This window comes from Mus caroli, chromosome 5, assembly GCF_900094665.2.
Source record: "Mus caroli chromosome 5, CAROLI_EIJ_v1.1, whole genome shotgun sequence".
Classification (NCBI taxonomy): domain Eukaryota; kingdom Metazoa; phylum Chordata; class Mammalia; order Rodentia; family Muridae; genus Mus; species Mus caroli.
This window is the reverse complement of record NC_034574.1, coordinates 15,778,606-15,805,733: the sequence shown is the minus strand read 5'-3', so window position 1 is coordinate 15,805,733 and position 27,128 is coordinate 15,778,606. Positions and strand designations below refer to the sequence as shown.

The window sequence follows — 27,128 nt, the reverse complement described above, 5'->3', positions numbered from 1 at the left end:
CTCTACCTGAGGGAGTGTGGGGACCCTGTCACTCCATGTACAGGTCTCTACCTGAGGGAGTGTGGGGACCCTGTCACTCCTCTTGCAGGTCTCTATCTGAGGGAGTGTGGGGACCCTGTCACTCCATTTGCAGGTCTCTACCTGAGGGAGTGTGGGGACCCTGTCACTCCATGTGCAGGTCTCTACCTGAGGGAGTGTGGGGACCCTGCCACTCGGTGTTCAGGTCTCTACCTGAGGGAGTGTGGGGTCCCTGCCACTCCTCGTGCAGGCCTTTCCTCCCTGGCCTCTGCTCTTGGCCACTGTGCACTGTGGGTGCTGGCTCCTGTTTAAGAAGAGATGGGCGGAGTTACTTGATGAGCTAGAAGGCAGAATGTATCCTAGAGAGTGGACTCTTTACGTCTTGTTTGCTCTATTCTATCTATTCAATTCTTTTTTTTTTCTTTCAGATTTTGTCTGTTTACTAGAGTAGATTAGGTTCTCATCAAATGAAGAAAGCGTGTGGTAGAGATCTGAATACAGAACCTGTAGGTTTGGAGTCAGACTATTTAAATGACTTTCTCTCCCCCCACCCCCCCACTTTTTGAGGCCCAGTTTATGCATCTGTATTTTTTTTTTTAAAGATTTATTTATTATATGTAAGTACACTGTAGCTCTCTTCAGACACTCCAGAAGAGGGAGTCAGATCTCGTTATGGATGGTTGTGAGCCACCATGTGGTTGCTGGGATTTGAACTCTGGACCTTCGGAAGAGCAGTCGGGTGCTCTTACCCACTGAGCCATCTCACCAGCCCATGCATCTGTATTTTAGGGGAGCAGAACTGTTCTCAATAGCCAGGGTTAGATTGAACTGGTTTGCTTGCTTGTTTGTTTGTTTTTTAATTAAGATATTTCTTATTTTTAGACTAAACAGTTGTTAAATAAATTTGGTTTTAAATGTAAAGACTGTAGGTAATTATTTTGGAGTTTATATCTGTATTGTAATAATGGTAAAATATTTTTGGCAGAACACAGTTAGAATCATAAATGCTTCCTTATTTATAAACCCACTTATTAGTTTTAATTAAAAAATAATACCTCGGGCTGGTGAGATGGCTCAGTGGGTAAGAGCACCCGACTGCTCTTCCGAAGGTCTGAAGTTCAAATCCCAGCAACCACATGGTGGCTCACAACCATCTGTAATGGGATCTTACTCCCTCTTCTGGAGTGTCTGAAGACAGCTACAGTGTACTTACATATAATAAATAAATACATCTTTAAAAACAAAACAAAACAAAAAAACTTATTTATTAAAAAAAAATACCTCTTAGTTTGTCACTTTATTTCAATATATGACTAGAACATCTATACCAAAACTTAATATTTGATAATAAACTATCTTTATTAAATATTTGACCTGGGTTGGAGGGCTGGCTCAGCAGTTAGAACACTGGCTATTCTAGAGAGCCCAAGTTTGATTTCTAATTGCCATATGGTGACTCGCAACCATCCATAACTCTAGCTTGGGGTGGGGGGTTGATCTGCATGCATTGGACGTGCACGTAGTGCACAGACATGCATGCAGGCAAAACACTCATATGATTGGAACAGAGAACTGTAAGGAAGCAACAACATTATCAATTACTGAAAACACTTTCTGTGCCCTGTTACTTAGTGAAACTTTCATAATAGCTGGGCTAGGTAGTGCATGCCTTTAATCTCAGCACTCGGGAGGGAGAGGCAGGCACATCTCTCTAATGAGTTCAAGACCATCCTGGTCTACAAAGTCAGCTCTAGGCCAGCCAGGGCAATTATCTCAAAAACTCAAATACAAAAAAAAAAAAAAGGAAAGAAAAAACAAAAGAAAAAGAAAAAAGAAAGAAACTCTTCAAATGAACACTGCTCGGGCTTTTAGTACTTTCAGTGAAATTTATTTATCTGAAATTTTTCGGGAATTTTTTTATCTGAAATTGTTTGGAAACAGACAGACTGGTTTTGCCCTGACTTTCTGTATTTTACATGTGTAATTTTTAAAAATGTGTGTTTATTCTGACAATTTCATATACATATATATTATATCTTTATCATATCCACTCCCCCTGTTTTCTTTCTCCTGCCTAGACTCTCTTGTCATGTCCCCTTTTCTACCTTCATGTTCTTTAAAAAAGCAAAACAAAAAACAACAAATAAACACAAAGAGCCTTAGACTGTGTAATTATCATTGTCCATCCCCATCTGGGTCATGCACTAGAGCATGGCTCATGTGGGACCACGGCGTGGGAAGCTGGCTTCCCCTCTCCTCGCAGTCCTAACTGGTCTGGGGCCTTGCTTCTCCCTGACCTGTGCTGCAGTGGGGACTTAGCATCCACTGTGAAGGTGAACCAGAGCTGCCTTTGAGCTCATGAGTGCAACAGCCAGGCCATGCTAGGTGACAGTCGAGAGTTGCAGCCCTCTCCTGAGCTCTCCAGCCCTCACAGGCTTTCTGCCTCCTCATCTATGACATTCCCGAGCCTGGAGGTTGGGGGTGACGTAGATGATCCATTTAGGAGTGAGCATTCAGCAGTACGTATTCTCAGCATTGGACTAATGTGGGTCTCTGTATTCACTGCTGTCTATTATAAAACTCTTCCTTGGCCGGGGTTCAGAGCTACACTAATCCATGAGTATAAACATAAATACTTAGAAAGCCATTTAACAATATAAACATTTAGCAAAACAACAGTAGTAGATTTTCCCCAGGGGCCTGTAACCTCCCAAACCATCGGCTTTTGACCAGTTTTACAGTAGCAAGCATGACTCCCTCTTTGTGGAAGCTCAGAGCAGTTGCTTACTCCCGGAACAGCTATGCCACTATTGGACCATTGTGCATTGTGACCTGTAGGGTTCAGCACTTGGGTAAGATCTTCATGTCTTTTCTCCTGTAGCAGACTACATACTACTTTATGGTGCTGTGAAACACAGCCAGCGGGTAGTTTCTGCTGTGTTAAGTTCATTTGCCTGTTCATTTCTTTAAAAACAAATTGCCTCTTATTCATCTTCCCTTCCACAAGTGGGTGTCAGTATATTAATATCCATTAATAGTAAAAGTCATAAATAGTGCATTTCATTCAAAGTATTTTATTATTTGTAGTAAGGATAATAAACAAACAAAAAAGTAGTGTTTGTTCCTGTCTTTTGAGATCCAGGTATGTGAGACTATTGTATGAACAGCTAAGAAAGAATTATTGATCTAGAAAGTAAATGAAAAAAGTGTTGTCCTATGACCATAACTCACTTCAGTGATGATGTCATTTGTCTAGGTAGAAGGCATTAAAGTATATAAACTGTAATAGTCAATTATCCGTATCTCTCTAAAGAAATGCAGGATCAATGCTATGGTGTAAGGAAGTAGTCAAGGGCAGAGTAGCAAAGACAGTTGTGATTGAAGCCAGGGAGCAGGCCAGCTTCTTTAGAGAAAAGGCTGTGCACACAAGGCATGCTGGTTAATGCAATTTGAACTTGATCAAGGAACTTTAGGAAGCCATGGTGGAGGATTGTGCTTAGAGGATTGTGGGTTGTGGCAGTTTTATTTTGGGAAAGTTAGTCTATAAAGAAGGAGAGGGCTTTTAGGTGTGGACCATTCTACATTTTACAAAGGTATGAACAACAGTGTCTCACTTTTAATGTTTATTTTATGGGTATGGGTATCTTTCCCTGAGTATATGAACGTTTAACCACTTGTGTGCCTGTGGAGGCCAGAAAGGGGCATCAGGTGCTTTGGGACCAGAACTATAGGTCCCAAACTATATGACACTCTATGAGGGTGCTGAAAATTGAACCCAAGCCCTCTGGAAGGGCATTTAACGGTTGAGCCATCTTTACAAGCCGTAATTTTTTTTTAATAGTCAAATGAAAAAAAATTTAATAGTCCTTAGAGGCAGAGGATAACAGATAACAGATCTAAAATTTGACCGTTATGAGGATCACCTTTGTCTTTATTCAATAAACTATGTTTTACATTAAACCAATTTTACTCATGTTTATTTTATAAACCAAAAATAAGGATAAAATCAGTCAAAAGAAAATGCTTGTTTCTGGACATGGTAATACTAGCACTTGGGAGGCTGAGACAAGAGGGGCATAGGAGTTCAAGTCCAGCTTGGGCTATCTGAGGCCCTGCTTCACTTAGAGAAAGAGAAAGGGGGTGGGCAGGAAGAAGAGAAAAAGAAAAGAGCACTCAAAAAAATGACTTGGGTGACATGTTGGATATATAACAAATCTGAAGATGACGCAGGTTTCTGGAGCCACCAGATGCTAGGTCTTGAGAGGACAGAGGTGTAAAACACTGTAACCAACTATGAAAAGTGTCTTTTTTAGGTTTTTTTTTTTTAACCTGTGCAATATAGTTTTCTACTTGTGTGCCATAGATTATCTTGAAAGCACAAGATAAGGATTGTCTTCTTGGTTTTCATTTCCATGTTTAACCTCCGAGAAGGGCAGTAATATGATGAAATCTATTTTTGCAAATATATGTATATGCAAAATAGCTCCATTGAGTAAGTCAGGCTTGCTGGCACACATCTCTAATCCTGGTACTCATGAAGTGTAGGCAGGTAGATTGTATTTCTGAAGCTAACCTGGGCTGTATTGCACACCCAAAGCCAGCTGGAACTCCATGGGTAAGCATTTGCATTACTTCATGGTAGAGCACTGGAGGCCCTTGGATTAAGCAGGAAAAGATCTATACCATATGAACTCTCTGTCTACTTGAATTCTGAGCTCTCGATAAATTTTAAGAGAAAATAGACATACCTTTTACATGCAGAGTAACATCCGACCTGAAATATAAGACCAGAGGGCATCGTTTTGTTAGTCCTAAAGATCAGTCTGTACTCTATTGTTCTGCTGTCTCCTCTACTGTCCTGTGACAAGATGTTGTTGTAACAATATACGGTTCTGATAAAATCCTTTGAGTTGGGAAGAATACATAAATTGTATTAATGTCAAAGAATATCTTGATTTCAGGATGCCCCTAAATCGGGTACTAGTTGCAGCTCTCGCTGTTCAAGTTCCAGACAGGATTCTGAGAGTACAAGGCCAGAATCTGAAACTGAAGATGTCTTATGGGAAGACTTGTTACATTGTGCAGAATGCCGTTCATCTTGTACCAGTGAGACAGATGTGGGAAATCCTCAGATAAATCCATGTGTGAAAAAAGAATATAGAGACGACCCTTTTCATCAGGTCAGTTTACAGTGCTGGATGGTTGGAACTGTCAGAGCATCTCCTTTGAATGTATGTACAGATCTTACAAGAGGTGACAAAAGCGTTTACGTTTAATTGAATGAATACTTATAAGGGCTTTCTTTTCATTTTCATTTGGTGGCCTGTGTCTAGCTGCATTAGAGTATGTGAGTCTCAGTGTTTGTATTGTGGTTGTATCTCCCACCTTCACACACATGTTCCTGAGTCAGTAGATGGAGCTCTGTGGATCAGATCTGTGGTTTGGATGCACTAGTCTTTCTGTCTTATTCAGATTCATGTATACCTTGTCCTGCCTATTGGATTATGATTCAAAATTCAATGTCCCCAGAGTATCAAATTTGTATTACTTAGAACCCATAGTCACATTATCCAGTAGGGATGTAGTGAGTGTATGTAAGTTCCCATTATGTATGTATTTTGTATGTATGTATGTATGTATGTAATTTCCCATTAGCCTCATTAAAAACAGCTTTAAAAGGTGGAATTCCAATATCTTTATTTAACCAAATATGTTCAACATATTATTCCTTTACTATATAATTAATGTGAGAGTAGAAATGGTATAGATGCATAAGCTTGCAAACTTTAGTCTTAACCCTATGTACACCTCATTTTAGCCTAATCACATTCCAGGTGTTAAAACCACATTTGCGTCAGATACTGTATTGAATCCTTTAATGTCCATCAGTACCCTACCTTTAACAGAACCCCCATCTTTGTAAATCTTTCTCACTGTACTCAGAGTCTTGGTATTTAAAATAAGAAAAGAAGCAGGATATGGTGATGAGGCTGACCAGCCTACTGGGCAAGCTCAGAGCAAGTAAGAGACCCATTTTCTTAAATAAAGTAAGGTAGATTGCACCTGAGGTTGACCTCTGACCTCTGCATAGGTAAGTGTATGTGCACTCCCTCTTATCGCAGGCCCACCCCTACACACATACGTAAGTTCTTACCCTTTTCACTTACTTTCTTTTAGCTAACTTCTTATCAAATGTTATCAAGAAAAACAAACATCCTTACAAACTAGAGATAGAAGATAATTTCCTTAATCTGAATTAAGAGCAGTTACTTAAGAACCTTAGCTGTGACATAAGACTATAGTCTGTATGGCCTACCCAGTACTCATTTTGTGTAGTTAGGATGGTTAGGATGTCAGCATGGTCACTTTCTTGGTACCCTGCCCCCGCCCCCCAATCCTTCCATTGTAGATAGCAAGATCTGAACCTAATTCTAGGAAATACTTTTATTAAAAGCAGGCACCAGGTGAAGGTGTTCATTATTCTGTTTTTTAACAATTATGGCAGCCTTTTTTGTTCATTTTTCTGCCAGTTTGGGTTGGATTTGAACTAGTTAAAGTTTACATTAAGGAATGAAATGTTAAAGATAGCAAAAGTTTGTTGAGTGTTTGGCACACATGCCTTTAATCCCCAAACTTGAAAGACAGAGGCAGATGGGTATCCAAGTGAGAGCCTGTCTTTAAAACAAAATAAAAGTTTAAATAACAGTAGATAAACTTTCCCTACAGATAGAAACTCTTAGTTTAAAGTGAGAGTAGGATAGTTTTGTGTGGATGCATTAACCGACCAATGGAAACAGACCAAGAAAAATCCAGGCACAGATTTGTGCTCTTATGGATCCCTAATGCATGACATAATAGCATTAGTACTCAATAGAAAAGAAGATAAGGCCGTCAGATGCTGGGTTATATGATCATGCACACATTAACATTTATTGCACATAATTTTTAAGTGTAAAGGGGAAAAGTCTAAAACATTTACAAGGAATACAGAATAGTCATCTTTGTTATTTCAGTTAATAGACAAATGGCGCTGGCTGTGATGATCTGTGACTTTAACACTAGCCCTTACTCAGGTGGCAGAGGCACGTGCCTCTGACTGGTTGGATACCACTCTGATCTACAAAGACAGGTTACCTGATGAGATACTGTCTCAAAAAAGGGAGGGAGAAGGAGAGAGAAGAAAGAAGGAAGAAAAGAGGGAAGGAAAGAGAAGAGGGGTGGGAGAGGACTCAATAGAACAATAAACAAAAGGATCTGAAGAAGTAGCTTATGGTTACAGTGGAGATAAGGAATATGTTAATATGGCCAGCTTTGTTAGTGCTCAGGCAAATACAGTTCAGAGCAACGAGACACCACTGATGAGAGTTAGATTCCAACACGTTGAAGAGTACAGGCATGGTGGTGCACCTTTAATCCCAGAAGCAGGCGGGTCTCTGTTAGTTCTATGCCAGCCTGGTCTACATAATGAGTCTCAGGACATCCAGAGCTATATAATAGAGAGACCCTGTTTTGAATAAACAAATAAATAATTTTTAGAAATTCTCAGTATTGACATGATTTTGAAAAAGGAAATCATTAAGCGGTGTGTTGATATAGATTTGTACAATTGTTTTGGAGTAGCTTGCTATGATCTGATTAAGTGTGAAGGTGCACATAAGCTAATCCCCTCTCATCCAACTTCAGTGACATTTAAATGATGAGCACAGGAAAAGGAAATGTATATCACACTGTATGTGATGGTAAAAATTAAACCAGGACATGGGAGTGGCAAAAGGCTTTAATCCCAGCACTTGGGAGACATAGTCAAGTGGATCTCTGTAAGTTCAAGGACAGCCTAGTCTACATAGTGAGTTCCAGAGTACATAGAGAAACTCTATCTCAAAAAACCAAAAAGGAAAGGAGAGTAAAAAGCAAGTGAAGATAGCATAGCTGTGATGACTATTCTTCATTATAAACTTAGCAGGGTTTAGAATCACCTAGGAAACACACCTTTGGGTATTTGGTGCCCCTTAATCAGAGGAGTGAATGACTTCATAAACAGGACAGACAAAGCCAGCCCAGCATTGACATTTCCCCTGTTCTACCTCCCTATTAGTGCCACACACCAGGACATTTCTGGAGTCATGCCTTCCTGGCATGGCAGACTGTTCGACTGCTAGACTGTGAGGCAGCATCAGGAAGCCTTCCTATGCCTCTTCCTGATGGACCTTCTGCTGCAGGGCTGGGCAGCACAGACATAGTCAGAGCTTGTCATAAACAATCCATAAGAATCACAGTAAACTTAGCCGCATGGCAGCACAAGGCAGTTTGGAGAACATAAGTTTTCAATTATAAGTTGAAGTATAAATTTGTTTTATTTTTTGAGTGAAAGTAATTTGAAGAACTATGTAGTACTGTTTATATATTCATATATAAGCATATGTGGTTGTGTGTAATAACATGAAGGGAGAATAAGCATGGAATTTAGAGTTGTAGAACTTGTTGACTAACAAAAGTATACAAAATAATTTCCAACTTTACTTAAAATGTTTTACTACAGCAAGTTGAGAAGAAAGGTAAACTTGGTAAAGCCAGCTGCCTGAGTAGCTGAATGAAGTTTTTTACTTTAAAAATATGCCCACTGGTTTTGGCTTCAGATCCACTGGCAAATGCCAGGGGGAAGCAAGCTCCCTGCAAGGTGGGGAGAGTCTGAAGGAGTGGTGGCTGAGAAGCGCAGCGTGCCTGCTGGGGAAGATAAGGTAGTTCACAGGAGAGGTGGGAACCTGAGAGCTGTGCAGCCCAGGAAGGGGCATGTGAGGAAGCTAGGAGGGGGAGATGGAAAGAACTGTAAAAGAAGAACATCCACAGGTCCTGCCAGGGACAGCCACAAGCTCTGGGGTAGCAGGGAGGAGCTTATACATCAGGCAGGTTCTCTGAGACCCAGGTTTGCTCCGTCTACCAGTGAGGGAAAAGAACCAGAGGAAGGGGTTAGGGGAATGATGTTTCTGTGGGAATCCAGATGGCAGAAGTGATGAGTGGAAGAATGACTGTGTTTAAGGGAACAAGTGCTTCATATGAAGGTGTCAGAGACCTGGTCAGATGGGAGGTTGCTAACGCTGACTCATTTCAGAGGTGAAACGATTCAGGGTGTGGTCGCGGGAATACCTAAGGGCCCCTGGATCTGAAGCCAGGAAAACATTAGAGAGCAGTCCACTAGACTGATGTGGGTGAGGCCTGTGCACACTTACCCAACACTGAATTTTACAAACAGATTGTATTGTATTGTATTGTATTGTATTGTTGTCCCACTTACTCCTTGGTACATAGTATGTGTTCAGTAAATACTACCTGAAAAATACATAGCACTTAGGACTTTCCAAAGTTGTTTATGAAAATATTTAATAGTTTAGCCTATGCGTTTAATGCCATCCTTCTGTTTTTCTATTAGACTTTAAAAAAAAAACCTCTCAGCAGACTACTCTGCATATTAATTATTGGTTTTAGAATAAATGCTCTTTTTTTTTTACACAATTTCATATTTTCAAGTTTCCAGAAGGTTCATGTTTTTCAGTATTACTAGTTATCAGGCAGTAGAAATTGGTTTCCTTTAATGAAAAAACTACCAGATTGTTTTCTTGTCTGGCTGTAGATTTGCAAGACCATTTTCTGCAAGACAGTTAGATTGGCATATTCTTTTCAGAATATTACCAAATACATATTTTTGTTATGTTTGTAAGTAGTAGCAAATATTTCATAGAAAAGGATTTTTTCTGCTAACTATGGCTGGGTCTATAATGAAATAAAAAGCCATATTCAGGTGATATTATTTTCTAGTAGGTATAGCCAGATTTTAATGACTACATTCCCGATTCTTTGGAACCACCAAGTAAAGCAGCTGTCATAGTGAATGTATTTGGAATAAAGCATAACATCATTGCAATTTAAGGTTTTCCTTTTGAATGAAGATGAAAGCAAAACACTGGAGATCTGGGAAGAAGGAAGGTTCAGCTTGAAAATCTATATCTTCAGTGTGTGCAGCCTGCACAGGCCACACATGACCCATGGCTGACTGTGTGATGCTCAGCACATCTGTCACAGCTGTGCCGTCACAAACGTTTAGTAGCTCCTTGCTCTTGCCTTTCTGCTGAGCCCTTTAGGATAGGATTTCTCATGTCATGATGCTCTCTGTATCCTGTGTATGTTTAAACAAGAGTTTTTAAGTGTATGTTTGACAAAAACACAAATACATTGAGAGATAACATGGTTCTTTTGAATAACTAAATTGTCCAGTTCTCTTGGCATTTAGCTGTAAGAAAATGAAGTCAGATGTTTGAAAAAGTACATCTTGGAAGAAGTTCTTTGAGGACAGCAAAGAAGTTGACTTCGTATTTTGTCTCTAGATTGACCTCCACTGTACAAACATATTCTTTGTGTAATTGAGCAGACCTGTAATTTCTGTTACACAATGAGCCTGGAAGTCTATTATTACTTAGTTAAAGTCTGTTGCCTCCTAGACTTACTGTTCTGTGCTGGCTAGCTTTATTATCAACCTGACCGGATCTGAAGTCACCTAGGAGACAACCACACACGTGTAAAAAAATTACTTACATTAGCTAAGCCTCTGGGACACTCCTGTGTTTCAAGTTTTTATTCAATGTATACATTTTATGCCCCTTAGCCCCTCCCTTGCCTTTAAAGCACCAGGACTGACCTCAGGGCCTCGTGCATTGCATACTAGATGGGCACCCTCCCTCAAAGCCACTCCTCTAGGACATTTTGATTCTAGTAGATCGAAGAATTTCTTATTAAGTTTTCAGAGAAAGTTTGATATATATTTTGATACAAAATTATGTCTGTTATAAACTAGCATATATTGTTAAGTTATGAAATATCCCTTACTTCAAGTGATATTTTACAATATTTCAAAGCAGGTTAAGCCCCATAATTAATGAAATATATAAATACCATGAAAATATTTAGAAAAGATAAAATATCCCCCCTTTTTTATATTACTGACTTTTTAGACAACTTCAGTTGAAGTCTATTAGTTTGCCTTTATCCACCCCTTATGAAATATTATATTTCTTAACTTTATGGAAATATTTTGAAATAGTATATGTCAACAATCTATTGATTGTATTCCTTAGGTCACTGTGAGTGCCAAACATATCCTTTATATCAAATGTGGGAAATATATCAATCCTTGAGTTGTGAGTTAGAAATGTTGTAGTGTAAACTAAATAGTCCTATTCCAGCTCCACTGTAAGGTCTACATTTTTATAACTGCGTAATTTTTATGTTATCTGTCTAATTATAACTGATTTTAAATTGAGGTTTTTATATAGCTAAAATTGTATGTGTATAAATATAACTAATATACAGATAAATGTATTCCATTTATAAAGTATATATAGTTTTGTAAAACTTTGATTTGTGAAATGCGATAATGAGTTCAATTCTTTTTTTTTTTTTGTAGAGTCATTTGCCCTGGCTTCATAGTTCCCACCCAGGATTAGAAAAAATCAGTGCTATAGTGTGGGAAGGTAACGACTGTAAGAAAGCAGACATGTCTGTGCTTGAAATCAGTGGGATGATAATGAACAGGGTGAGTTCTCAGTTTTCACTCTCTGGGTAAAGGGTAAATACATTGGCTATTGATACATGAACTAAATGTTAATAACCGTGTACCTCCCTCTTTTTTTCCTCACTTAAAAATTGTTACTTTTCTTTTAACCCCATCTAAAAAGTGATTTGCCAACAGACCCTTCTATCATTTGAAGGGACAGTGGGGTGTGTGGTATGCATGTGTCACAACTTACTTGTGGAAGACAGATGGCAGCTTTGTGCATTCTGTTCTTTTTCTTCCACTTTTGAGTGCGTCCTGGGGATCACACTCAGTTCCCCAGGCTTACGTAGCTAGTGTTTCTATTGACTTGAAATAGATACCACAATGTCATTTTTCTCCTTGCTTTTTTCTTCAATGGGTAAGATTGTGAGTGTGTGTGTGTGTGTGTGTGTACATCATTTTGTTAAAACCACTGTGTGTGTGTGTGTATGTGTGAATGTATTAGCATCTAAAACTCAAGCAGGAAGCCTGTATTGTGCTTCCTTGCTGAGACATGAAGTACAGTGCGTACAGTGGTCACACTGCATGCTTGACGTTTGGTACAAACCTATGGATTTGGTATTTGTTTCAGTTTCCATTGAATTTTTTTCTTTTATTAACGTTTTTTTTTTCCTTATTTCTCTGGATCGCTAGACATAATCTGATTTGGAGTTTAAAATTTCTATGGTCCTTTATTTTAATAGGACTTTTGTCATTTTAACAGGACTTTGTGTAGGACAGGAATTAAAATAACTGCATCTAGAGATTGGAAGATTCCATATTACAGTCCTCTCTGTGGACAGTTAAAACCAGTCAGCCAAAGAGCTTGAGGACTTGAAACTAGAGGAACATTGTAGTTTTAATAACTGTGAGCTGTAAGATAATTTAGTCTGATTGACTGATTTAGTGTGTGAGTTTAAAAGTCAGCTCTATGATAATTCAACTTTACCAATCTAGCATATTTAAAACTTTATTTTTCCCATACTTAGTATCTTTTACTTTATTAAAGTCCCCTTATCTTTTCTCCTCCTACTTAATTTCTTCTCTCTTATTTATATTTATTAAATGATATTAGGGAGGCATTTATTTGCATGATGAGTTCAGAAGAAAAATACAAGCTAAAGACTTATTGAATATTTTTAGCTTTAAAATTACATTTTTGTTTAATACTTTTGGGTCCAGGATGCTTGTGTTGCAGTGTGCTGCTTAAAGTCGAAAACAGCGCTCCTCCTTCCTATGTGGTGCTGGGTCATGCTCAGGCTGCCAGGCTTTGGCAATGGGCATCTTGATCTGCTGAGCCATCGCCAGCTCCTGAATCTTTTCTCCTAAGAATTGGGTTTAACTTAGGATGTGATCTCAACAGTCTAATATTAATATTTGTAGATATTTCTAACTTTTAAAATAATATGCATAGATTTCTAAGTACCTAAGATCGTTTTTTCCTTTCATATCTAGTAATGAATTGGAGATCTTATAATTAATGTGTAATAGGCTTGCTTCATAATGTATTAAAAGAAATTAAATTATAAATCCTATTATAAAAAGTAAAGTTCCTTAGGAATTTGTTTTACTTTAAATTTAATTATGTACACTTTCTTTTGTCCTCCCGTCCCTGCTCTCTCAGGTGAACAACCATGTCCCAGGCATAGGATACCAGGTATTTGGAAATGCCATCTCTCTAATCCTGGGCTTGACCCCATTTGTTTTCCGACTGTCACAAGCAACAGACTTGGAGCAGCTCACAGCTCATTCTGCGTCAGAACTTTATGTGATTGCATTTGGCTCTAACGAAGATTTCATGGTTCTTTCTATGGTCCTGATAAGTTTTGTGGTTCGAGTCTCTCTTGTATGGATCTTCTTTTTTTTGCTGTGTGTAGCAGAAAGAACATATAAGCAAGTGAGTATGATATGAAGAATATTAGTTTTGTAGCACTCACAGTATTTTTTTAAGTATTTTAGTATTTCACTAAAGTGGTTACTTTGATGTAATTATTTTTGTTTATGTTTTATATTAAGTTATAACAATTCACATATTGCCGATTGTTTTTTATACAAAAATATTCATCTTAATCTTTTTTAGCGATTACTCTTTGCAAAACTCTTTGGACATTTGACATCTGCGAGGAGAGCTCGTAAATCTGAGGTTCCGCATTTCCGGTTGAAGAAAGTACAGAATATAAAGATGTGGCTGTCTCTGCGTTCCTATCTTAAGGTAGGGTGCCACTGATACATGGCCTCCTAACAGACTGCCTTTCCCGGTAGTTCCAATTTCTTGTCTGTATGTATGGGGTGCGTGTTAGAGTCAGCAGTTTCTCACTCAAAGGCTGGGCTAAGGATTTTGTTTCTTCCTAGAATAGTATCACAAACCAGCAGAGGGAGCCCACTACTTAAAAACCAATCTTGAGGAATCTAACCAGCAAGACTAATACTTTTTAAACTAACTGTACATAGCTGTTTTACATGCTGCTCCTTCCTTTGATTTTTTAAAATAATCTTGCTGTTTGTGGAAATAAAGTGTAAAAACTCTAGACCCTAGGAAAAGGCAGGCACTTGAATTAATTTTAAGGAGACCCCTTTTTCTGGAGATTTCGTTTTTATTGTAAATATCAGTGGGTTTTACTATATATGGAGTATTCAGGCAAGTTTGTTCTTGCAACTTCTCTTGTTTTCTGGCATTCAATCTCTCACTGACCTCGTCCTTTCTGCGTCCAGAGTAAATCTGAAATCTGTTCACATTTCTCTATCCATACCCACCTCCCTAATTAAAGTCATCAGTCATCTGTATTGGCCCGGTTACGCTGCTGCTTAGCTGGTTTTCCAGCACTAACATCTCTTCCCTCGATCTTCTGCCTGCCATGAGAGAGATTTTAAATCTGAGATTTGACCATAGGAGTCTTACACCTTTCTGGAATGTCTGCTATTCTTGGATAAAGAAGAGGACAGTACTATGTTCTGGCTGCTGCTTGTGATCTAGGCATTGCTGCATGCCGCTCTTGGCTTGCTCTAGAACATTTCCCTCTCCCAGCCTGTGGACTGCATTAGTTCTGCTTTCCACCTTTTCTGTGTAGGACAGTGCTGTGTGCCACCATGCCCTTGTTCTGTAGGACAGTGCTGTGTGCCACCATGTCCTTGTTCTGTAGAGGATGTAGATGCCACTTCCTTAGGAAGCTCGTCCGGCACACACCTGTAATCCCCAAATCTAAAGTCGCTTCTCTGACATGACTCCAGTGGGGAGTTCTCCTTCATAGCCCTGAGACGTTTATCAGGTCTCGAGCCTGTTTAGTGTGTCTCTCTAGCTAGTCCTGTGAAGGGAGAGATTTTTTGAGTTTTGTTCCCTGCTGTACTCCTAGCACCTAGCACAGTGCTTAGTTTTGGCCATTGCTCAAGAAACAATTGTTGAATAAATGATTATAGTGTTGGATAAGAGGTTATATTAATGAATCTGTGCTGTGCAGATACCACATTGACAGTGTTGTAAAATTATAAGGAAATACACGATTCATCTAGTGAGTTAGGTATGTTTTCAGCATTATAAGTTATGACTAACTGTCACACCCTAACTGAAGCATGGGCGTCATCTGCTGTTTAGTAAATATATTTAAAGGCGTTTTCCCTTCCCCCTGCTAGCGCCGAGGCCCTCAGCGATCTGTGGATGTCATTGTCTCATCAGCCTTCTTACTGACAATCTCAGTTGTGTTTATCTGCTGTGCACAGGTAAGTCAACATGCTACATGGAGACAGTTCCTAGGCATCAGGTGTCATTGCCGTTGTAGAGTGAGTGTGTCTTGATAGATTCTTCTCCTCATTGCCCATTACTACTGAACTTCCATCGGAAGCCCTCTCCTGTCAACCCCAATCTCTTTCACTTTTTCATGTCTTGTGTGTCCTTTTGTGTACACCCCTTCTTATTCTGGTGCCCATGGAGGTCAGAAGAGGGCATCATATCCCTTACAGACATCTGTCAGTCTTGTAGGTATTGGGAACAAAACCTGTCTCCTTTTCCTTTTTTTTTTTTTTTTTTTTTTTTTTTTTGGTTTTTCGAGACAGGGTTCCTCTGTGTAGCTCTGGCTGTCCTGGAACTCACTCTGTAGACCAGGCTGGCCTCAAACCCAGAAACCCGCCTGCCTCTGCCTCCCGAGTACTGGGATTAAAGGTGTGCGCCACCACCGCCCGGCCCCTGTCTCCTTTTTAAGAGCAGTAAATGCTCTTAACCACTGAATTGCTACCCCAGCCCCCTAGACAAACTTTGAAACAGATGTTTTGAGATGTTTTGTAACTTTTCTGTAGAATAAGAAATTGCATCTTACTTTTCTCTGTATCTTAAATAATAGGCATGCCTATTAACATACACTGAATACTTTTTATCTACAATCACTATGTATTTATTCTTATCTCCTATATTCTGTAGTGACAAAATTACTCCAGCCATCAGTTCCTCACATCTAATATTAATTTAAAAAGTTTCTTCTCCATGAACCATTACTCTTAAATCCGAGTAAACTGCTACAGCTTTGAGAAAGAATTCTCAGTGGTCATGTGTTTTACAAGCACAGTCTGTGCTATGAAAGACAGTGTAGGAGTTCACCTCAGATGTGACAGACTATTCCTGCTTTAAAACACCAGTAGTGCTTATATATACTATATGCATTCATGTCTATGTGAATATTCTTAATGTATGAATTCACAAGACATTAAGCATAAAAAATTAGGAGAAAGCTTAAAAACTAGAGCAATTAGGTATATGTATTAGTCCTGTGACGACCCTAGGGTAAGAGGGTGGGGTTTATTGTCAGTCCTAATGTTCCTTGAGTAAATGGTAGCCAACATGAGGAGCTGATGTCTTGAAGAGCATCTCTCTGAGACTATACTATAAAATCAGAACCCTCAAGCCTACAGCCTTGAATAAAGGTAGGGAATTGTGTGCCTGCCTGTTATAAGTCTGCCCTTACTATAGGTTTAGGGTTCAATGTGGTACTTCATGCCTCACCTTAAAACTTCCCATGTCAAGACATTGATATAAAAGTGGTCCTTAGCTTACGGATACAGAGCAGAAGTAAAATAACACTGCCCTGGAGGATGACTTTAACCCTGATCCAACAAAATTTACACAGATGCAAAAACATGAAGAAAAATTCGGCATGAGCCAGCAGATCAATAAAGAGCAGGATTCTTTGCCAACACTGTCAGATAATAGGCTAAACAGGACTTAAGTTTGTTTAAAATGATTAAAGTCGGATAGCACTGTGAGAAAAGAACACAGATTTTTACAAGAACCAGTAGTAGCTCTGAGAAATGGAAAAAAACAAAAAATAAAAAAAAACCAAACAGTTCTTGACATTTCAATCGAAAATGAAAACAGTCAAGAGTTAAAACACACATTTAGTGAACTGAGGTATTGAAGTAATGCTCTGTAGTCCAGGACAGATAGAGATGGGAAATGCAAAAAGATACTAAGATGTGTGTCAGCTCAGCCCTAGTCTACCAGGAACTCTAGGAAGAAAAGGGAGAATCAATATTTCACAGACCATGACTCGGAATTTTTTTAGAATTAATGAAATTCTTATAATGTATGAGGACAGTTTATAAAACTTTCCTGTGTCCTGGGCCACAAAGTAGTTCCCAGCTAGACAGGATGTAGTAATGCACGCCTACACTTGGAAAGCTGAGGCAGAAAGGTTTTGAGTTCAAGAGGCTAGCAAGGTTGTCTCAAGAAAACAAAACACTAATACCCAGATAATATCAAATGACACATGCTCTAGCTATAATATAATCAAGACAAACACAGATAGCAATAAGGAAATTTACACATTTAGAAAATCTTTTTTTTAAGATTTATTTTTTATTATTATACATTATTATATATTATATTATACATTATTATTATACATAAGTATACTGTAGCTGACTTCAGACACTCCAGAAGAGAGCATCAGATCTCATTACAGGTGGTTGTGAGCCACCATGTGGTTGCTGGGATTTGAGCTCAGGACCTTCGGAAGAGCAGTCAGTGCTCTTATCCTCTCAGCCATCTCGCCAGCCTCACATTTAGAAAATCTTAAAGAACATTTCAGGGGTTCCCAAACCAACATGGTGGATGGAGGGAACTAAGTCCTGATCATTACACATGCATGCACTGTGACGTGTACATGGCTCCTTCCCTCCCTCTGGGAGAATTAACAAATGAATATGAGAAAGAAAGTAATTTGGATATGATGTTGGGTACTGTGATAGCACTGACTGTCCAGATATAGATAAAATAACATAGTTTAAGATGACTGTTGAAGGTTGATGACCTGGCACCATGACAGAGTGGTAGAACACTTCCGTAGCCTACAGAAAGCTCTGGGTGTGTTGTGTCCTCAGTACTAGGAAAGGAGAAATAAAACCACAGAATGAATACATTTTTCTAAATTATTAAAAGCTTGCATGGAAAAGATTAAACACAAAATTTACCTTGGGGTAAAGTGGAGGGTTAGTTCAGAAATCAAGGACAAAAATATCTCAAGGTTTTAACTGAATTTGAATTTTTTTAATATCTGAAGTACATACTGTAAAATTAAGATTCAACAAAACTTATAGAACCCATAGCTGTTGGTTATATTAGTCTTCATACTTCTGATGTGCATAAATCTTTCATGATAAATATGTTTTTAAAACAGCACTACATTTGAAATAAACTGCACACACTGCTGCTTCACCCAGTGTTTCTCTCTCCTTCCCAGCTACTCCATGTGCATGAGATCTTCCTTGACTGTCACTATAACTGGGAGCTGGTGATCTGGTGCATCTCCTTAACGCTGTTCCTCCTGAGGTTCGTTACTCTTGGATCAGAAACCAGCAAGAAATACAGCAATACCTCAATCCTACTCACGGAACAGGTGAGGTCACCGTCAGTCAGTCTCTAGTCTGGGGGACAGCTTGCCAGCTGTGGGCTCTCCTTCTGCCATGTATATTTTGGAATACAACTCAGGTCACCAGCCTTGGCATGAACATATTTCCCCGTTTAGCCATCTGACAGCCCATGTATATACTATCTTAAAACAGTTTTGCTTATCTTATGTTTTTTTTATTTGATTTGATTACGGTCATTTGTGCCATGAAGCTAAACTTAAATTTTCATAGTACACAGCCATTTTTCAGTGTTTCTGCCTGATCAAATTTCAAATGTAATCTGCTGTTCTTACGTTCTATTTTCATTTGTCAGGAAGGAGTAGTATTATAAAAATGATAGATTTTAAAACATTAGTAAGACACGATGGCTTTGCAGTGTAACAACCACATTAGAATGCGTTTAAATTTTTATTCAACAGAATAAAGCATAGTAATTTTGATAATTGATTTTATTTTATATGAGTTTGCTAAATATTTCCTCTTGCAATTTCATAAGACTCGTACATAAGAAATGTTTGCTAGTGAGCCTGTTGGGATGTTTTAGTTAGGGAGAGCTTGTATGTCACATATTCAGTATTCTTGCTTAGGTTAAGAGGAGTCGCCACTAGAGGTAATCATCTCTGACATCACTGGGGCTTGTGCAGCTAGACAGACAGACAGATAGCCACCTCCCTCAGATTGATTGTGAGGCCGATGCTTCTCAGCCTGCCTTCTGCACCTCCTCTCCAGTTCTCCCTGTATCTCACCACCCATGTTGGTTTCCATGTGGTTTGGGTTTGCTCCATATGACTTCTGCCCTTGACATTAGAAGCTGTCCAGTTCATAGCACCTAGAACTTCTGGCAGATAGATACACTGTTAGTCCCACCAGTCCGTATGTTGACTGTTGGTTTGGTTGGAGTTGTGGTGTATCAGATGGGTAAGGATAGTGTGGTGGAAGCTTGGAGTTAGAGCCTTTTCACAGACAGGGACTGAACTGGGCAGGTACTCCAGAAGTATCCATTAGGGAGTAGATAAGAAAGGTATGTACATATTTTTTATCACTTTTATAATAAAAAAATCATGAGCCAATTTGGTGAGTTTATTCTGTTGCTGTTCATTCTGTAAATTGATCTGGCCCTGAGAATACAATGTTTACCTTTTAAGTTTTAAGTTCTCTTATTGTAAAATAAGTTCATTATAAGATTTGGGATGTATAATAATGGTTAAATATTAGAATCATTTATAATATTAACTCAGAGATCCACTATTAATATTTTGCTCACCGTCTTTCAGATCTTTTTAAGAATGTGCATTTGAGATCTGGGGATATAACTCATTGGTAAAATGATTGTGTAGCATTCATGAGGCCCTGAGTTTAGTCTCCAACACTGTAAAAGAAAAATATATGTTACCATCTTAAATGATTTTGCCTATGGGGCTTTTTTTATATAAAAGATAAACCTCTACTTGAAAATGGAGAAGAAACCTAACAAAAAGGAGGAGCTGACCCTTGTGAATAATGTTTTAAAGCTGGCTACGAAACTACTGAAGGTGAGACCTGTGGAGGGTGCGCTGCGGTGGGTTCGGTGCCCTGCCCTGCCTTGCGGAGGGTGTGCTGCGCTGCACTACACTGCCATGAACCTTATTCTCTGTCTGCCTTCTGTCTACCTAAGTGGCTTCCAAATGACATTCGAGCACATGTGCACAGTTTTTTTGTTTGTTTGTTTTGTTGTCATTGCTTAAGTAGCCCAAATAATTGATTTGAAAAGTATGTGAAAACTTTTACCAATGTACTATAGATATGGATTCGTGTGTGTGTGTGTGTGTGTGTGTGTTTAATCTATTTCATCTAGAATATTAGGAATCATTTCACAAAAGAAGGCTAGACATTAACTCAGAAGTTCTTTTTATTTTATGTTTCATAAAGCAGTCTTCTGTGTAACCCAAGTTAGGTTAAAAATCAATAATAAAACTAAATCTTATTTTTAAAGGGAAAAAAATCAGTGATAGACATGGATATATATACAGGTCGTCAGTATTTAATTTGAAAATTATTTTTGATAAATCAAAGACTATAGTCTTGTGTTTGATGTCATAATATCCTTGGGATTGAGTTTTTTTTTTTATTAATTTTGTAACAGGGTCTTAACTTTGTAGCTCTGATTTGCTCAGTATTAACTGTGTTTTCCAAGGTGACTTCAAACTTGTGGCAACTTCCTGTCTCAGCCTCCCGAGTGCTGGGATAGAGTATGCCACCATGCCTTGCTCTTGGGATAATAAAATGGGACTTTTCGCCATTGCTTTATGGTATTGTTTTGTTGTTGTTGTTAATACAAAAATATATTTAAGAATCTCAATTTCTATAACTAATAGAGCATACTACTTAAGAGTTTTAAATTTTTAGAGAATGGTATGAAATTAGTTGTGACCCAGTAATAGGGTTAGTCCACTGTCAACTAAAGTTGGTTGTAGATTGTACCTCACAGGAAATTGGACATCACAAAGGTTCAGAGGAGGCAAAAAAGGGGTAATTATTAATTGCTTTCTTTTAAGTTTTTCTTTCAAAAGTCTTATTAGAACAGGTGTTAGAGAAGAGAAAGAACGCAGACACATCTTCCCCCTATTGTTTTTTCCAAAAAGACACCATGAGTTGATGGTTTTCTGTTTGCTTAATCTTTTGTATTGGGTATCTTCAGGTATTGGTCTGGCTGACAGCAGGAACTATTAAACTGTAAAGCAGAGACAGTCACAATGCTTGATCTGCTTTGGTCCAATCCAGAACTTGGCCTTAATGTGACTTGGACCCTCCCTCTCACTTTCCACGGCCCAGAAACTCACAAGGCCATGCACTCTGTAGCCCACCCGCTTTCCCTGTTAGTACTGGCCTCCTGAGACCCCATCTCTTCCTTGAGAATCTGGCACACAGAACTTCTTGCTTCGGGAGTTGCTACTCTTTATCTTCCAGCCCAGAGACCCTTTTCCACTTACCACTGCCATGCTGTACCCGCTCAAGATCCTCTAGTGTCAGTTTATAGTCAAGTCTGCCTAAAGGGAAGCCAGTTCTCAGTCAGTGTACTGCTTTGTGTTTGGGCTCTTCCAGGGCTCAGCACGGGGTAGCACCTTTACTCTGGCTCTCAGGAGTGCCTTTCTTTTTTTCTTTTTTCTTTTTTTTTTTTTTCTTTTTTTGTTTTTTGTTTTTTTGAGACAGGATTTCTCTGTATAGCCCTGGCTGTCCTGGAACTCACTTTGTAGATCAGGCTGGCCTCGAACTCAGAAATTCACCTGTCTCTGCCTCCCGAGTACTGGGATTAAAGGCGTGCGCCACCACCGCCCGACAGGAGTGCCTTTCTTAAGCCCCGCCTTTGTAAGCCTTGGCCACTGGTCTCTGGTGAAGGACCTCATTGTTTTATTAGTTGCATGTTTACTAAACTAGATAAAGTCTTTCAGTTCTAGGACTGAAGTTTGTCTTCCCAGAGCCAGCATGGTGCCTGACATATAATAGACCTTTTAATATTTGAATCATCCAATCAATTACCAAATTGTATATTTGAAGATAATTAACTCAAATAAGTTTTTATTCAAATATTAATATTATCAGAAGACTTGGCTAATGATCCTAGTAATTCTACAAGAGTAGTATTCTCTTTTAGATTCTATTCCAGCTCTTATCTCTAAACATATTCCCTAATTTCCTATAGCTAGTTGGTCAGCACTACACATTCATCATAACAAGAATTGGAGCAATAGATTTATAAAATTATTTTAAAGGAAGTCACTTTTCTTAAAAAATAAAACCACTATTAAAATTTACTTATCTCAAGCTTGGATAATATCGTTCTTTCTTAAAATATCCATAATTTATAACATTTGGATAGTGATTTCTAACTCTCTTGAATATTGAGGATTTCACTGGAAATTCTTGTAGGACCTAAGGCTAACATTTTGTCTCTTCTGCTAGGAATTGGACAGTCCCTTTAGGTTGTATGGACTCACAATGAATCCGCTGCTGTATAACATCACCCAGGTTGTCATCCTTTCGGCTGTTTCCGGTGTCATCAGTGACTTGCTTGGATTTAATTTAAAGGTAACAGCATGCAAGTTTTGTTTTATTTTCTTTAATCCTGTCACTCTTTTGAGATTTCACATGCATAATAGGGTTGTTTTGGCAAGTTTGTATACAGTTAGTAACAACCTCAGGGACTTTATATGTCATGGATTCTCATAGTAGTAGAACTTGTAATGTGGAATACAATCATTATATGTAAGGGGTGTGTGTGTGTGTGTGTATTCATATTCTAGGGTAAGTAAGAGAAACCATTTGTTTTCCTTATTAATTGAAACTAATTCTTATGATTCAGCAACGAAGAAAAGCCATATTCATTTGTTGGCCAAAAATGTATTATTATATAGTAGTGGATACGTACTTCAGTACATGAACAAATAAATGTTACCAGGGAGTAGAAATAGTGTATTAAACAAGTAGTAGATGTATGTTGACATTTCTCAAGAAAAGCAAAGGAGAAATCTAACTTTGACCACTATACTTCAGATGAGTTCTTAACCACGGAAGGATAATGGAGCTGCATGGCCTGCAGGTGGAGTGTAGGGATAACTGTAGTAAGACGTAAGCGCCATGTCAATAACAATCTTGACTTGTAATTCTTTATAGCTGTGGAAGATCAAATCATGACAGTTGAGAGAAATGGAGATGGAGCCGGGATGCCAGAGCACGGGCGCTGACGGAGCTGTCTGGAAGCAGTGGGTGGCTCTGCTCCAGGAGTCTACTGGGAAAGAAGTGTTTACATCAGACTGTATTGTGCAATTCTTATATTTATTTTACTTGTCCACTTGTTTTGTTTTGTTTTGTTTTGTTGTGTGTGTGTATGTGTGTTTGTTTTCTTTCTTTTTTTCGTTTTTAAACATTTAGTCTGTTTTAAGCATTGAAGTTTTTCATTTTTGAAAGGGTGGCATAACTGATCCAGATACCTGAGATCCTGGTCATTGTTAACGTAATTGACAAGCAGATTCTGAAAACTGAAGCCATTGCTAAGCACTGTTTCTTCATTAATGCCGTGAACTTGCCTTACTTGAGGAATACGTCTTTAACTCTGAAATAGTGCATTGTCTCAGCTAAACACACTTCCTTTGGTAAACCAGGATCCGCTCAGGATCGCTCTTGAAACACTTCAGAACAGTGCTGGGATCTAGACTGATTAAGCTGCAGTTGAAGCACCCTTCAGTATTAATATGTGGTATTGTGTAACAGGTCAAAAAGTGCTCTTTGATAATAAAACTCTTAATGGAGCAATAATTGTAAATGGTTACCATACTGTAAAATATTTTGATAAAAATTAATTAGTAATAAATGTATTTATTTAAAACACTGAGCTGTTTGCACAGCTCCAACTGTGCATGCTCAAAATGTGCACTTTTTAAAATGGTTTCTTTTGGTGTATATCTCTATGTGGCTATGTTACAGTGTACTAGGGCATAATATGGTATCCTTTTGAGTGAGGTCTATCCTCATCTCACAAGTGAAGTGCCTATTGTTATTACTAAATCAAGTGCGTTACGTTTACTCAGAAGAATTTACCATGGTACACTATAGCGTATGCTGTTCCTACCATACTTAAATAAAGCTTAAGAATAAAGTTATCTGATTGCTAGTTATAAAATTTCCAAATTTTCCAAAAGGACAGCTTCAGCCTACCAGTTCTAGCTTCCAAATTTAATCTGGTGCACCCCTCCCCTGGCTCCATTACATAAGGGCTATTTTTAGATGCTTTTAACGTGGAAAGCTAGCTGCTCTCCCCTTCAGTAACTTGTCAGTGTCCGGTGGGGGCTTATCATGTTTCCCGTTGGTAAATAGGGCAGATATGATAGTCCCTACATCGGGCCTTGATTCTAAGTTGTTACCTTTGTACAATCAGTAGTGTTTTAAGAATTACATGAAACAATGTTTTTGTGATTGTTTTGTTTAAGCCAAGCATTTGGTTTTTAAAACAAAGAAATTATTTGAAACAATCTAGGATTTTCTTGGTGCAAAATCATATTGAATATACTCATATTTTTAGCATATTTTAAGGTCTTTAAAATAATCAATTGTAAATAATTTATTTGATTGGTGCAGTTCTAATTTGCAAATCACTCTTAAAATCAGGATGTGTAGAGACCAGAGAGCCATGTGTTAAATGTTGCCCTTCCCATTCCTCTGAGCAACCTCAGCTAAGCCTCACTGGAGAGTGCTCTCTGTATAGGAAACAGCAGACAGCACTGTGTTCCGTCTGCCTGCGCTCTAATATGTCCAATGATGACCAAAGTGCATTCTGAGTATTTTTCAAGGAATGTATTACTGGAGCTTTAAGAACATACATAGTTTCTCATGTGAAGAATTAGGCTTTGTCTGATATGTTCCTTCCTATTGTCTAATGTTGAGGTTGTTTTTAGGCACTATATTTTATAAACTTTTTCAAAATAAGGTACATACCTATACAGAACTTACCATTTTGCACAGAGTATATCAAATATATTTTGAGAATAAAAAAGTACAGCATGAGTTCTGTTAGGAATAAAGTGAGATTATTGTATCTTAAAAAACTTATTTCAGATCGGAGGTATTTTTGAGGAAAGTAGCTGAGTATACTGACTTAGGAAAATGCTTGCTTTAGGTTGCAGTTGTGTTAACGTAGAGTTGGTGGATTGTACAGTATCGGTCGTGCCGTTCACGTGGGCAGCAGTCGAGTTCTAAGAGGAAAATGTGCTAAGTAGCTTCATAGTTCACAGAGCCATTTCAGAGTAGTAAGTGACATCCCTGCCTTTAAGTATACCATGAATGTAAGAAGTAGAAATTGTAACATATCACATCATAGAGAAAAAGCAACCCAGAGGTAGAATTATGGCAAATGCTGTGTGCTGTTTCTTTGCCATGTGTTTTTAAAAGTTTGAACAGCAAATTTAAAATAAAACATTCTATGACTGACTTGTGTGTGTTTTTTTTAAGTTTTAAGTGTGGGTTGGTTTTTGTACTTACTGTAATATAAGCTGTAGTTACTGCCCTTTAGACAAGGACGGTGAAAATAAAGTTCTAACTGCACCTCAACACTTCATATTTTGTTTAAGTCCTGATAACATGACAGAGTAACTCTGTATACAGCAGGATGCTTGTACCTGGGTGGCACTTGTATTGGAATGTAAAAAACTGACTGTGGCCTGGGGTGTTGAATTTCAGTAGCAGGACAGTGATATTTTAAAAACACAGTTTTACCACATGAATCATGCTGAGAGATTATAGCTAACAAGGTAAACATTCCCAATGGACACAGGTGGGGCTCAGATTAACCAGGGACCATCAAGTCTACTTTCTTTTTTATAAAGATTTATTTACTTATTATATTTGAGTACACTGTCACTGACTTCAGACACTACAGAAGAAGGTGTCAGATCTCATTACAGATGGTTGTGAGCCACCATGTGGTTGCTGGGAATTGAACTCAGGACCTTCAGAAGGGCAGTCATCGCTCTTAACCACTGAGCCATCTCTCCAGCTCCTCAAGTCTACTTTCAAACTTACCTTAAGCTTACTTAGAGCTAGTCCTTTTTTTTTTTTTTTTGGTTTTTTTTTTTTTTTTTTTTTGGTTTTTTTTTTTTTTTTTTTTTGGTTTTTTGAGACAGGGTTTCTCTGTGTAGCCCTGACTGTCCTGGAACTCACTTTGTAGATCAGGCTGGCCTCAAACTCAGAAATCCGCCTGCCTCTGCCTCCCAAGTGCTGGGATTAAAGACATGCGCCACCACGCCCAGCTAGAGGTAGTCTCCTTTTAAGGACTCATCTCTGAGACCAGGATTAGCCATATGGTAGGCACTTCTGTCATCTACTCTGTTACATTCCCACCTTTCTCCTGCCACCCCACAAAGACTTAGCACAAATGCTTACTGCGTTGCTGTGCACACTCCACCCCTTCATTGTAGGACTTACTTTCTGGGGAAGCTAGGAGGCCGTTCTCAGTTTGTACTGCTTTCATATAGCCCTCAACATAACAGCCCCATCCATACCAGACACCAAGCAAGAGTGTCACTAACCCAATCTAACACTACGCCCACGGTAGCATGTGACTCCATAGAGTGGAGGCCCAGCCCAGGCTCCAGGGTTCCTGGCACTTCAGAGCCAAGCCAAGCTCAGGTGTAGGATATCTGCTTGAGAAACAGGGTTTCTGGGACTGGAGCTCAGCCATTAAAGACCAGGCTCACAACCAAAAACATAAGAGAAACAGGGTTCTGGCCATGCTTTTCTTTGGTTTACTTAGTTTGTTTAAGCAGTTTCTAAAACCCAGGCAGAGTTTTCCAAAAAGGATATTAGGAAGAGTGAAGACGAGGGAAGTGCCTTGGTAATAATAGGCCCGCTCTGAGGTACACCCACCCTCTAGGACCCTCCTCCTCTTTGGAAGCCCATGCAATTCTCTGAATTCTGCAGTTAGAAACTATATGGGAACGTCATCACGTGATCACATCCGTGTGGTATGTTAACTCCCTTTCTGGCCCCTTATCTCTGTAGACCGTGAAGTGGGATTGAAAGCTTCTGTATAATTGTGGGAGTAGATGATGGGTTGAGTCAAAAGCTCTTACACACTGCCTCGAGCAAAGGCCTCATTAGACCAACA

The 27,128-nt window shown here is 38.7% G+C and overlaps 1 protein-coding gene across 4 annotated transcripts in view; it reads left to right on the top strand.

Annotated features, from left to right (window-relative positions):
* Phtf2 (putative homeodomain transcription factor 2) overlaps positions 1-25,453 on the top strand; it is a 112,451-nt gene extending 86,998 nt beyond the window's left edge. For 2 of the 4 annotated variants that reach the window (XM_021163161.1, XM_029477587.1), the window contains 9 exons: positions 4,980-5,198; positions 11,474-11,602; positions 13,227-13,499; positions 13,683-13,814; positions 15,230-15,316; positions 18,325-18,480; positions 19,930-20,025; positions 22,433-22,558; positions 23,144-25,453. In XM_021163161.1, coding sequence (XP_021018820.1) covers positions 4,980-5,198; positions 11,474-11,602; positions 13,227-13,499; positions 13,683-13,814; positions 15,230-15,316; positions 18,325-18,480; positions 19,930-20,025; positions 22,433-22,558; positions 23,144-23,164 — 1,239 coding nt within the window. In that variant the 3' untranslated portion in view covers positions 23,165-25,453. The remainder of the gene's footprint in view (positions 1-4,979; positions 5,199-11,473; positions 11,603-13,226; positions 13,500-13,682; positions 13,815-15,229; positions 15,317-18,324; positions 18,481-19,929; positions 20,026-22,432; positions 22,559-23,143) is intronic. The other 2 variants (XM_029477589.1, XM_029477588.1) reach the window with 1 other exon arrangement.
* The last annotated feature ends 1,675 nt before the right edge of the window (positions 25,454-27,128 follow it).